Here is a 13,899-nt window from a genome sequence, read left to right on the forward strand (position 1 = left end):
ATATACACATATACATACTCACATACATACACATACATATACACATACACACACATACACATACATATACATACATACACATACACTCACACATATGCATACATATATACATATCCATACACATACATACATACACATACACATACATATAAGTACACACACATACCCACCCACACACATAAATATATACACCCACACAAGCCAACTCTAGATTCGTGGAGAACAAAACCGTTGACAATCATGAGGACCAGAAACTAGCAAGTTAAGTCAAAAAGACAGAAAGAGAGGTACCTGCTGTTAGTGAATAAACTTGCTGGATGACTCAGTGACTGTGACACATGCAGAACATTCATGCAGAACATTCAGAGTGGAACGTGTTTAGAGAAGAGTGATCATGCCAATGTGACCCCGCCCGCCTACAGCTAGAGGAAGGCCAGGAGAACCCAGAGACCCGGGTAACCGACAGTCACCCCGAGGTACAGATCCCAACCCCCCCACTCCAGAGCCAGCCATGCATCTGCCCAGGAGGTGGCGAAGGAGGTGCCCAACCAGAGTCCCCCGCAGTCAGGGGGAACAGGCCCCAGCAGGCCCAGGCCGGCAAGGGCCGATCCCGCCGGGCATCGGCCACCTAGGGCAGACAGAGCGCAGGCCCCAGGGCCCCAAGAGCCCGTGAGCAGCCCCCCGCCCCCGCAGGCAGAGGGCACAGCCCACACCGACGGAGGACCAGGATCCCCAGACCGCCACCCAGCGGCAGCCAGGTCGCACCCCAGCGCACCAGCTGCGCCCCCGGGTACAGGACACCACCCCCCCACCACCAAACCACACACACATATACATGCATACCCCCCCCCCAACACGCACTCCCCTCACACATATACATGCATACCCCCCCCCCCCCCCCCCCAAACACGCACTCCCCTCTCAACCCCCATCCACACAACCCTCTGCAATCCATGCACATCATCCATCACATATACAACCCCACCCCACCTCTACTCACTCACCCATACCAAGTCACACGAACCCCAATCGCCCCCGCCCCCACACACGCTCACCCCCCCCACACACACGCTCACACCCCGCCACCCCATCCCTCTACTTCTACCCAACCACACATGCCCCACCAAACACCCCTCCACCACCCATAGCCCCCCTCCAAACTTCACCCTCACTCACACATCCCATTCCGCATATACACCCCCCCCTACACACACACACACACACACACACACACACATACCCTCACTCCTCCAACACAGGCACACCCCAATACAACCCACGCGCCAACATACCCCTCCACACACACATCTACTCATCCTCACACATCCCTATCCCCTACCCACCTATATCCCCAACCCTAATCCCCCCCAAGCCATACCACCATCCATCTGTAACCCCATACACCCACTCCCACACATCCTCACCTCACCCCTCCATCATGTCCCATGTGAGATACCTCAGAGGGGGCAGAGGACAGGATGGCCCCGATCAGGGCCCCCATAATTACCGCCCACCACTCCCAGCGTCCCCCCCACCACCCCACAGATGCAGCCGACCCAGCACCCCCCCAGGGCCGGCGACAACCCTCCTACAGCCAGGCCAGCCCAGACTTAGGCCTAATGGACGGCACTCTTCCCCCACCCGTACCCCCCCCAGTAAAGCCCCGAGAGCAGGGGCATGAGAAGACCCTATCGTCCCTGCCTCCCCCCCGCTTATGACTGATTGTGAAGTATGTATTAGTTGCAATTAAAATTGAGGGAAGTGCCACGCGGTGTTGGGAGAGGAACCACCTAAGCAGCCCCGCCCACCATACACCGCATGCTCTTCCCCCTAATCATGTGAGTCGTCAGTGTTTTGGTGTTTGGTGTCTAAGTGTAATTAAAACTGGGAGGTGAGCCGAGGCTGGGTGCAGCGATCAAGACCACCTTGATGGCCTTTCTCACCACCCAGCGCCACGTGCACACCTCCCAATACCCTGCCTGTGTGTGATGGGGAGCGGGGAGGAAGAGGGGTCGAGGGATTTAAGTCTGGAGGAAAGTGAGCTTTCCTCCAGAAGGTGAGCCGCCCGCGGCACTGGGCATGCCCCCTACTCCCAGGGCCCCCCAAGGACCAGGACAAGCCGGGGACAGCCATCCCCGTAACCAGAGCCTTCGGCGACTCTAACCAGAGAGTCATCACCGACCCAAGAGGGGACCAACTCACCACATGCAGAAGGGGGGCACGAGGACAAAGAGGAGGCGGGGCGGCAGAAGGGGAATCCCAGACCGATTGTCCACCGCCCCCTCACTCACAGAGGACACCCCCACCTGGGGACATGAAGTCCCCCCTTGTCCACACATCGGCACTTCACACTGTCTCAGCACACACCTACAGCCACACACACACACTTCCGGACACATTCAGGTCCACCCAGCCACCCGTTCAGCCCACCCTTAAAACCATCCTCCTGACCCCCACGTCACATCCAAATCTCCCCCACTCCCATCCATCATATCTACACTTATCCACCAACCTACCACACACATGCACCACCCACTCCCCCATACATACACCCCTGCCCCCCCCCCCCCCACACACACACAGACAGCATGCCCCCCCCCCCCCCCCACACACACACACCCGTATACATGCACCACCGCCACTCCCCACATACACGCATCACCCCACCCCCCTACACACACGGCACTACCCCCCCCACAGACACCACGACACCCCCCCCACACACGCATCATCACACTTCCCCACCCACACACATCCACATACCTATGTACCGCCACCAGTCCTCAACCCAGTCCTGGGTTTTTTTTTTTAATTGTGAGATAAGCTACTTTGATAAAACAAGTCAAAAAAAGATAATGAGCTTTAGTTTAGCAGTTACTAGACAACTTAGTCCTTAAAGTAAAATGTCCCACACTCACTGTCTTCAGAATCTGCTGTGAGGAGTAAATCAGATGTCATATAATCTGTGTACGTAGACTGAAGACCAAAAAACTCCAAACAACAAAAAGGACTGAAGGCTCGTGAAAAGATTAAAACCAGGAACAGGAAAAAAGGGAACAACTGGGATTGTTGGAAGGTTTTAGCTGTGAGGATATGGGACTTTCAAATCATTCATTCATTATCCGTACCGCTTAGTCCGATTAAGGGTTGTGGACAGGGTCAACGCAGAGAGATAAGCAGCCATTCGGTCACAAGGAAATTTAGATGAACCAACCTAACATACATGTTTTTGGGTGGTGGAAGGAAGCCATACACAGAGAGAATCCCCAGCTAAGGATCGAACTACCAGCCTTCATGCTGTGAGGCCATAGTGGTAACCACTATACCACCGTGCCGTCACCTTTTAATTCAATCAATCTTTATTGTGGAAGATAAAACCATAGCTAGATAGACAATATATATAAAATAGCTGACCAATGAAAATGGAGATGGTGTATTTCTTTCTATGCAAACATAAATAGCTACAATACCTTATTACTTCTTATCCTAATGATGTACAGTACACGTCTGAGACAAAGCTTAACAACCATTACTCCTCCTTGTGGGGATCCTCCATATTAGGGACTGTACCAGTTTGTTTGGCGAGGTCATAGTGGCGGGGGTGGTCCTGGGCAGGGTTTTTGGTATGGGTTCTGCACTGCAGCCATATGGTTGTGGTGTGGGCCCTGGCCTGCCCAGACTAGGCATATCCTGTTCCTGCATCTCTGGTGATCATTCTAGGGGCGGCTCCTGATGTCCACAGATCCCCAATATCATTTCCCCGCAGTAATGTCAAGCCAGATACAGAAACCTGATTGTAGTGTTTTATGATGGTTAAGAGGGTTAGGAGAAGGGTGGGGTTGTGTGTTTGGGCTGCATGTGTGGTTGCGTGTGTGTGTGCGTTAAGTGTGGAAGTGTTTTTATGTTGTACAGAACTTTGAAACACATCTGTATGAAGAGAACCACATAAATAAAGTTTGATTTGATTACATTGCAATTAAAATCCCTTCCTGTGTTCTAGTGTTAAATAAATCTGTCATATAGTCATGCTTCAGAGCTTTGTATGCTTGAAATTCCAGACCCTTGCATCCATAAGGGCGACCTTGAATATATTTGCGTTGCTTACAGTTTTTTATGCCTTAAATAGCCTTATATATATATATATATATATATATATATATATATATATATATATATATATATATATATATATATATATATATATATATGTGTGTGTGTGTGCATTTTGAAACATTCGCACACAGTTAGAAACTATTGTGAAGAACAACTTCAACAAGAACAAAATAAGCGTATTACACAGGACAGTGCTAAAAGTGGCAGTCTAAAAAAATTATATTAACTCACAAGTACTTTTCTTCCATGCTTTGAACAAAACTTTTGTTCAGGAAACAAACCTTTAGATTTAAGGTTTTAGCAGAACATGAAACAGTAAGGCAATAAACTGTTTCCTGAGGCTACAAATCTGGCAATTTTGCCAACAGTTACTGATATTCTCCATCATCTCATCCCACAGAATCTCCAACTAGCAGTGCAAAGCTGCTATTCTGAACTGTTGTCTGATATAGAGGACTGTTGATGCCATGACAGTTTGCCTGCTATGTGCAGAAACAGCAGCGGCAACACCAAGCTGCTGGGGAAACAGAACCAGTTCAGACAGCCACACACCGCATCGTTGATCCTCCTCCAGCTGCGGCGAGTCATACAAGATGTTGGTGTAAATATTCCCCACAATCCTCAAAACCAGCACTCCCAGTATGGCCATGATAGTGTAGAAAGCCCTAAGTTTCGACCGGTCCTTACCCCCTTCGCCTGGCCCATGACGAATCAAAACACAGAGGACGGAAATGCTGCAGAAAGACAAAAGAAATACAGGAAAGGCTACAATACAGAAAGAGGCCACGGTGATTACAGAGTGGTGCGCCATAGACATGAAACCTGTCCCTGCAAAGCTCAGGAGCCAAAAGAAACCTATGACAATGTTTCTGATTCGGATACCATTAGCATTCCTCAGGCCGATGTAGGTGACAGGGTGTACGACAGCCAAATAACGCTCTATACAGGTCAGGAAGTGAAACGACAGCTGTGCAGACAAGATTTCAGAAAACAGGTAGACACCCAACATCACCATCATTGTAATGTCAGCATGGACACCACAACAGCAGAGGTCGGCCCAGAGGACGTTCAACAGCTCAGTGACAACCATGTGGTATGTAAAGACATCAGAATGGCTCATCGTCGCGCTAGAATGCTGCTGGCTCCATCGTTGGTATCCCAGGTAGAGGACATGGATGCAGAGAGGGAGGAGGAGGAGGGTGAGGCCAATGGTGAAGGCAGTGATGCTGAAAGCACCAACTCTTGAGTTCATGCACTTCTACAGGAGTTCATGGATGGTGAAAGGGGAAGCGAGGGGAGCGGTGTGATTGGAGAAGGAGGAGGAGTTTAATGACATAACTGTGGAAAGGAAAAACAGATGGAGTGAAAGAAGGGATGGATTATTAGCATGACAATTTTAAAACAAAAGTTAAGGCCAGTTTATACTCTCGCAGTGAATGCATCGGTTCCGTTATGCTTTAACCAGAGTAAGCTCTGCACCTCTTCGGGCCTGATGTGCATCCTGGCTACACAAACAAAGCGATGCTAAAATGTTCCCTCTGTATTGATCAGAATATGAAAACATGCTTTGGAATGTTTGGGTCTTGTTGCTAAATTCAAAGACATTTATGTTCATAGAATGAATGTCATTGCCATCCATTATTTTAAACCAGGACATACTGATGTGAAAGATAAAAAATCTTTGCTCTGTGGAGTTTTAGCTTATAGCAGCTCCTACTGCCATCTGCAGACCCTTAGTTATAGAGCAGGGGTGTCCAAAGTTTTTTTGGTGGGGGCCAAATACAGAAAAATAAGCAAAGGCTCGGGCCACACACTAGAGGTGACATATTGACACATGATTACTGTGTGTATTTCCAACTCATCTATAGTGTGAAGAACATTGCTCTCAGTGGGAGCAGTGATGCTGTCCTTTGGATTGAAGGATGGCTGGGATGTCAGGAGAAAGTTTGGTGGTTGAGACATGAAGGACTTCACAGAGATGGCTATCAGTCATTCTGGATCTCAGTCTGCTTTTGTTCTGATTTAACAGAGAAAATGTTTGTTCACATATGTATGTTGAGCCGAACAGGCTCAACATTCTTTTTGCGTGGCGTCTCATCAGAGGATACTTGGCATTATCCAAACTCTGATAGAAGTCAGGGAGGGAGAGAAGCTGATGTTGACTCTTCAGAGAATCATCACATTGCATTTCAATCAGTTCTAACTGCAGACTCTCTTCCACTTCTTCTGCATCCACCAGGAAGGGGGTCGAGAACAGCTTGATTTGTTTTTCAATGGCAGAAAAATCTTGAAAATGCCGGTTGAATTCTGTCACGAGAGATGTAATCACTGACACATAGTTCTCCTTTTTAGCAGAAAGGTCTGCCTTTGGAAAAGCAGATTTGATTTCAGACAGCGCAGGGAAGTGTGCAGCATTAAAGCTTCGTAGTTGTGTCTCAAACAGGCGGAGCTTTACACAAAAGGCTTTCATGTGCGCATACAGGTGTGACACAAGCTGTTCTTTGCCTTGTAGGTTCTTGTTCAGTGTATTCAGATGATGAGTGAGATCAACTAAAAATGCCAGGTCTACCAGCCACAGAGGGTCACTCAGTTCATGAAGAGGTCGGCCCTTCTCTTTCAAAAACTTGTCGATTTCTGATCTCAGCGAATAAAACCGCTGCAGCACGGAGCCGCGGCTGAGCCAGCGCACATCAGAGTGATAGAGTACATCCCCGTACTCAGCATCCACATCAGATAAGAAAGCTTGAAATTCCCTGTGGTACAGTCCTCTAGTTCGAATTATGTTGACAGTTTTTACAACACTGTTCATCACATCGCCCAGCTGGACAGTCTTGGCACACAGTGCTTCTTGGTGGATTATACAGTGCATCCTAACAGCCTCACCTCCGCTCTCTTTTACCTTGGCGCACACCATGGATGCCATTCCTTTGCGCTCACCGGTCATGGACGGAGCTCCATCCGTTATTACTCCACAGAGCTTGTCCCATTTAAGCCCCATCTTTTCAACTGCCTCTGACACAGCTTCAAAAATATTTCCACCAGTCGTTGTGCCTTTTAGGTTCATCATATCAAGCAGCTCCTCCGTACAGCAAAAATTATCATCGACTCCCCGCAAAAAAATTAACAGCTGTGCGGTGTCTGTGGCGTCTGTGGTCTCATCGCATGCTATCGAGAAAAAATCAAAATCACAAGCTTTGTCTCTCAGCTGAAGTTTCAGGTTAGCTGACAAGTCCTCGATTCTCCGCACCACTGTATTTCTGGATAAGCTCACGTTGTTGAAATCCTGCACTTTTTCCGGGCACATTACTTCTGTGACTTTAATTAGGCACTGCTTTATGAAATCACCGTCTGAGAACGGTTTGCCATGCTGGGCAATACGTTTAGCAACTTCATAGCTTGCTGTTGTGGCATTTTCCTGTATTTTGTTAGCACGAAAAAAAAACTGTTGTTGAGCTTGCAGGCTAGCTGCCATTTGCTTGAATTTCTGTGCTCGTTCGGCACCTGTGTATGATGCGTAGCTCTGATGTTTGGTCTCATAGTGCCGATAGACATTATACTCCTTCATCACGGCAACATCTTCATTGCAAATCAAACAGACACACTTTCCGTTGATTTCTTTGAAGAAATAGTCATTTTCCCACCGTGGTTGAAATCTTCTGCACTCACTTGCTATCTTTCGTTTCTTCGGTGCTGCCATTTCTGGTGCCTCGTGGTAAATGTTTTTCTTTGCTTAATTTTGTTTAGTGGAGAAGCACCTTTTCCGTTACTGGCTCCATCTAGTGTTAAAACTGAGAAGTGCAACAGAGTTGAGCTCAAGCGCCATGTGCGGGCCATATTCAACTATATTTTCAGAATTTAATGCGGGCCAATAAAAACTGACCCGCGGGCCGTAGTTTGGACACCCCTGTTATAGAGTATAAACGTACACCACATCAGTGTCAACTTCACAGGCCCAACAAGACACGTGAATACAGCGTGAATACAAACTGGCACTTTAGCTTAACATGTTTGCATACCAGTTTTATTTGTGAAAATCTTGCAATTTTATGCTTCTAAATTAAAGCAGTAACATCTGTTTATTATGTTGAAAATTTTTCCAACTTAAAAGAAGAATAGCACACCTTATTTTTCTTAAAGGGGTGCTATGATGGTATTTGGAGTTTTCTGAGCTTTCTACAGTGTTGCAGTGTTGAATCCTCATCAGACATGTGAACGACACTGTTTTTTATCACCTAAACGCATGTTTGAGTTTGAGTTCCAGCACTCTCTGCGTTCGGTTTCCATGGCGACGAAAAACGCGTCGTTTTAGAGAGTTTTTTCTACGTGGAAATCCTTGTGACGTCCCGGGGGATAAGGTTCGGTGATTGGTTACCTTCTACTGGTTAACAAGGGCATGTACAAATACATCAGGTGGGTGGAAAACGTGGGATAAAGTTATTTCCAACGATGGCTGGTGAGTTTACCAAAGAGAGACATCCTGCTGCATTCGTTGCTGTGGGTTGCTGTTTTCCACTTCGTTTTCAGGCTCTGATTCAGGTTCCAACATGTAGGGCTGTATGCTATGTGTTGACATTGTATTTTTTTTTTTTTTATTGAGTTCATATGAGCCTAATCCTTCTGTTTATGAGATGTTACAATGACGGCGAAAGCAGTTGCGGTGCGCGCTCCCGATGTAGTGCAGTGGCGGGAGGCGGGGCTTAATGCGGAGAGGTCTCATTCCACTCGTTTTGCCCACAGGCTGATCTGACAGCCTACGGAGAGAGTCGGTCTGAGGTAAATAAAGCGATTTGTGACAATAACTCGATCAATCCCAGCCCTTCTGGTCTCAGAAATAAAAATAAATTAGCCTGAAATGCACATAATAGTTCCACTTTAAGCATTTACATTGTTGATATAAAAGCTTTTTATGCTAACTTGTGTATCCCTGTGTTTTCGTGACTCAGAATACATTCTGCTGAGTTTGACCAAGATGATCAATGAATTATGGAAACTGTGTTTCCATAATGGGGCAGTGTGTCAGAAGAAAAGAAAAAAACAAACCAATCTTTAAAAGAAAAGAAACTTGCTTTTTCGAAAGACCAAAGAAAATTAAACACAAACCTGTACAAACTTTTTATCCTCCTGTATTTGGCTGCTTTTAGTGACTTAGTCTGTAAAACAAGTACGGTAAAGAATCCTGAAGAAAAAAAAGAAAAAGATTCACATGTTGGAATGCCGCAGAGACCAAAAGTTACTCAATTACAAATTTCCTTTTAATTATTTTTTACAAATAATTTCCCTAACTTATTTTTTAACAAAGTTTTGTGTAATTTCACTATTTATTTTTAATTTCCCTTCAACAAAGAACGCAGAACAGAAAACTTCCATACAAAACCATGAATCTTTCCTTGCTCTCACCCTTCTCTTTCATCAGTCACCAATGTCTCTATTTCTTTCAGTATAAATCACTTTTATTTCTTCCATATTAACTGAAACAAATAAAGATCCTTTCCTGCAACCAGACATAAGAAATGACTTTGAGCCACTCATACGGGGCGGTTTGCAGACTTCAGTCATCCTTCAAACATTTCAAAGGCTGTGGTACAGAAATGAATTAATACATTATTTACTGCATTACTCTTGCTCGATTTACCTTTAAAATACAATAATTAAAAAAGTGGGAAAAAAAGCACAAAAACAAAAAGTAGTTTTTAATGAACTGTAGTTGCTAAAATAGAAATTTGCATCATATGGAAGGAAAACAATAAATGTATTTAGGAGTAAAATAGTGAATTCAATTAGCCCAATATTTATACACATTGTGTGGTACGTTGAAAGTCAGAGGGAGAGGAAATAATTAAATTAATATGATTGTTTTATTTGTATCTGTATGTTGGAATTATGTCAAATACATTAAAATACTAAGCATAACCACATTTACTAACAGTAATGACATTTCTATATGAAGCCTTTATGTGGACCTACTCACCTTTCCAGTAATGTGACCCTGAAGTTTTTTTGCTCAGTGCAAACAAAGAAACTGCACGAACTTGCAAAACACCTACTGCAAATTAAAGCAAGACTTTGTGTTTTCTGTGTTATCTTGCAGGGATGAGCAGAGACAACATGAATGATACATTACACCCGTCTAGGCAAATCTACTTTTAGGACCAATATGCATCAATGTTTAGAGATGGAGAAAAATAAACAGCTGGGCGGGTAACATAACAGATTATTATCAAATAAATGTATAGATTATACTATAGTAGAAATTGTCGTTGAAGCTTCTTCATCCCTAACATCAAATATATCCTTATCTGGTTCCTCCATTTTCACTGCTTTGCTCCAGTTTCTCCAGTAGATGACTGAATTGATCATTTAGTCCTAGTTATAAAACATTTCAGAGCCATGTTTTCATGGGTTATTTAAAAGTGTTCCCCACTTTCTTGAAGAATATGTGTTTTTATAGAAGTGGATAAAAGTTTAAATGACCTCTTTTTCCAACCTGTACCGTTTACAGACAGTAATTTAAAACATTTCAACATTTGTTTGATTATATGTCTGTATAATTATATGTTAATATATTTATAACTAATAGGCTTGATATCACTAATACGCGACCCTTCATAGGATTAAGCGTTTAGGATAATGAATGAATGAGTGAATGAATGAATATTTATCACTGTAATAGGAAAGTTTGCAGCTGCATCTACGTGGAAATCAGACAAAATTATCAAGTGACGGTGAAAGCATTGTCAAAGCCTGCATCGATGCAGCACCTGACACATGACTGGTGGGAAAAACTAAATATGGTTCCAGTCTCATCAATACCATATGTCTATGAGAACAACTTATGTTCAGGTCCAGGTTTAAAGTCCTGGCAGGATGATCTGGAGCGGGGAGGGCTCAGAAACTTTGGGTTAGTTTACTCTGCTGTGAGTTCAATCCCGATCTCTTTTTTTTTTATCAGTCTTTATTTTAAAAGCCCATTTTATGCAGTGAAATAAATATTCAACACATAGCCCAACTGCTGTCTCAACCCAGAGGAAATGTTCAAAATTGGTTGAATCAGACTTTCCTCCCTTTCTGGAATGGAAAAGCCTGAATTTCCTTCAACTCAGGGTTAGTGAAACAGTTTCAACACAATCTGCTTTCTGGAACATTCTGCAGCTCTCTCAAACAGAAAAGAGGAAATTTAAGAATTTCATCCCTTTATGTTTCTTTAATCATTTCTCAAATCAATATTCACATTTTCTTAATTTTATCAGACTTGTAAATGCCACCCTGCATGGCATTATTTGATGGTACCAGGTTCCTGAGCAAACAGAGGGACATTCAGAGTAAAGTTTATGAACAAAGTCGTCCTGATAGGCTGCCAACTCCAGAAAAGATGGTTTCTAAGTCAGTTGTCTTATTAAAATGTCATCACTTTTTCAGTGGAAAAGAAATTTTTTCACATCTAGAGTAAAACCACCTGCATGTAAAGTATAATTTCTGATGTAATTAGCTTTTTTTTTTTTCTTTTTTACCAGATCAGCTTAATAGTTCATTTCCACCATTGTGCCATTGTTGTGAGAGCTTAACACCACTCTTCACTGGCTTCTATAGAAAATCTTCAGTAGGTTTAAGTCTCGGTAAATACGTTTTTTAAGCAGAGGACAGTGACCAAATATCAGCCAAAAAAAACAAAAAAAAAAAAAAAACAATGCAAATGAACTGAATTGGCTGAGAAGCTAATTTTCATCAGCAGTGCTTTTGCCTTTAGGTTTTTGTGCGGATCATGTTTTGTGTTGTGATGCTGAAATGGAAAATTCATTTGCCTGTTGGAGTGAAGCCATGTTGTCAGAACTTTGCTTGTGTTTCAGTATTAAGTATCTACAACTCAGTTTCAGATCACAGAAACAGATACTGAGTGTAAAAATGACAGACTCGAAACTACATTGTGAAGATTGTTAACTGTGGGATTAGAAACCTGACGTAATCTCAAACTAAAAGAAAACCTTCTGAAAGCTTGAAAGTCAGCGTTTGAAAAAAGAAAACCTGAAATAAAGATTTGCAAGTCTGGAAATAAGTATCTTTAATATCTGAAAAAGTAATTTTGAGTCTATTACTTGAATTTTTACTTTTCATAAGTGCAAAATGCATATTTCAGAGTTTCTGTCTCACATTTTCAGAGATTCAAACCTTTTTTTTTGCACCCTTGCTGTTTTTGAGTCAATGTTTTTTGAGTTTCAGGTAATATCAAATCAAATCAAATCAAAGATACTTTATTCATCCCGAGGGGAAATTCAGAGTTCCAGCCAGCTCGTCCAAGGTCAGACATACAGACATGTAACATTCATGACAAAAGAGTAATACAGAACCAAGCTTAAGCTTAGGCCATGCAGCCAGTTTACCGGTGCTGCCTTACAAGATAATAACAGAGATACATTAGGATCATAGGGGGGTCGAGGAAAAAAAGGTCATGTAACTCCGGACATACAGAGACATGTCCGGACAAACAGAGGAAAAAACCTCATACACTGAAGCACAAACTAAAACTAGACACACAAAGTCCAGGAAGGCGGTGAGTCATGTGGAAGGGGACTGGGGGTGTCTATGAACATGTCTTCTTCCATTCTCAGGGGGGGTTGCACCAGCCCAAGGCCATTGGGAAGCCAAATCCAGCTGAATGAGGGGGTCAATTTCCACCGATTCTAGCAGACATCTTCTCCATGTTGTTGTTGATTCTGCGAACCAGCTCCGGACCACAGCCAAATCTCCAGTATGGACCAGACTGGCATCCTGCTTATGGTCAAGTCCGGTCAACGCAAGAGTCTGTGCACTGCTAGCCTGGCACATACCATTACAGAATTCTGGCAGCCTGCCAGTTGTTGCCAGAATCTCACAGATCTTGAGGTAGATCAGGACTCCACCAGTGCCAATCAGCAGAATCCCGATCACCAATAATCCAAAGATGTAAACTTCCTCCACGTCCTCAGAGGACAGAACTGCCAAACAGGAAACAAGAGCAAAAAAGAAAAGCGTCCGCCTTCACTGAGAGCAGGAGTGGAAAAAGTATATAATATATAATATATATATATATATATATATATATATATATACATATATATATATATATATATATATATATATATATATATATATATATATATGGGATAATATTTTCCCACCATATTAGTTTGCAAAATACCTTTGAAACCTTGTCGTAGGAGATCTGAAAACTGCTGCGTGCAGTTTCTTTTCCCATGGAGGATGGCCATCTTTGATGATAAACAGTTATTAGCAAATTACCAGCCACTTGATAATGACAGCAAGCATTTGCTACGTATACATGGGAGTTTTAATTCCGAATAAAAGTTAATTCCACTTTAAACTGACAAAAAATGACCAAGTAAACACTTAATTCCTAATGCAAATGTCGATTCAGAGTCAAACTTATTTTCGAAGTAAGTGGCTGGTTTATTTGCATTTTAATTCCTAATTGTTTAATTCCTCTATCATGTAAACCTCCATTCCTCTCTGAGTTAATTCTGCACATGCTCATTACCTTGTCCCACGCATTGTTTTGCCTCCAGTCTTTGTTGGTCTATATTTCTTCTCCTGAAGTAGTATGCGCCTTTTGTGCTGGTACTTCAAAATTATAATCAAAATAGTGGCGAAACTGGTACTAATTATGTAGTTTTTTACAAGTTACGACTGAAAGGACGAGAAGCACAGAGCAAACTTTGTTTTTTTCTGGTAGACGTGAACAAGTCAGGTGTGTCTTCTGTCCAATCAGAGCCCTCCCCAGCCCCCCACTCTAAA

The 13,899-nt window shown here is 43.4% G+C and overlaps 1 protein-coding gene across 1 annotated transcript; it reads right to left on the reverse strand.

Moving 5' to 3' along the window:
- Positions 1–5,998: 5,998 nt before the first annotated feature.
- LOC306769265 (general transcription factor II-I repeat domain-containing protein 2) lies at positions 5,999–7,111 on the reverse strand (the record flags this gene model as incomplete). The annotated part of the gene is made up of 1 exon (XM_079257831.1): positions 5,999–7,111. The coding sequence occupies one exon, from the start codon at positions 7,109–7,111 to the stop codon at positions 5,999–6,001; it is 1,113 nt and encodes a 370-aa protein (XP_079113957.1).
- Positions 7,112–13,899: the final 6,788 nt, after the last annotated feature.

The sequence above is a fragment of the Telmatherina bonti genome (genome assembly GCF_933228915.1).
Source record: "Telmatherina bonti genome assembly, chromosome: 18".
Classification (NCBI taxonomy): domain Eukaryota; kingdom Metazoa; phylum Chordata; class Actinopteri; order Atheriniformes; family Telmatherinidae; genus Telmatherina; species Telmatherina bonti.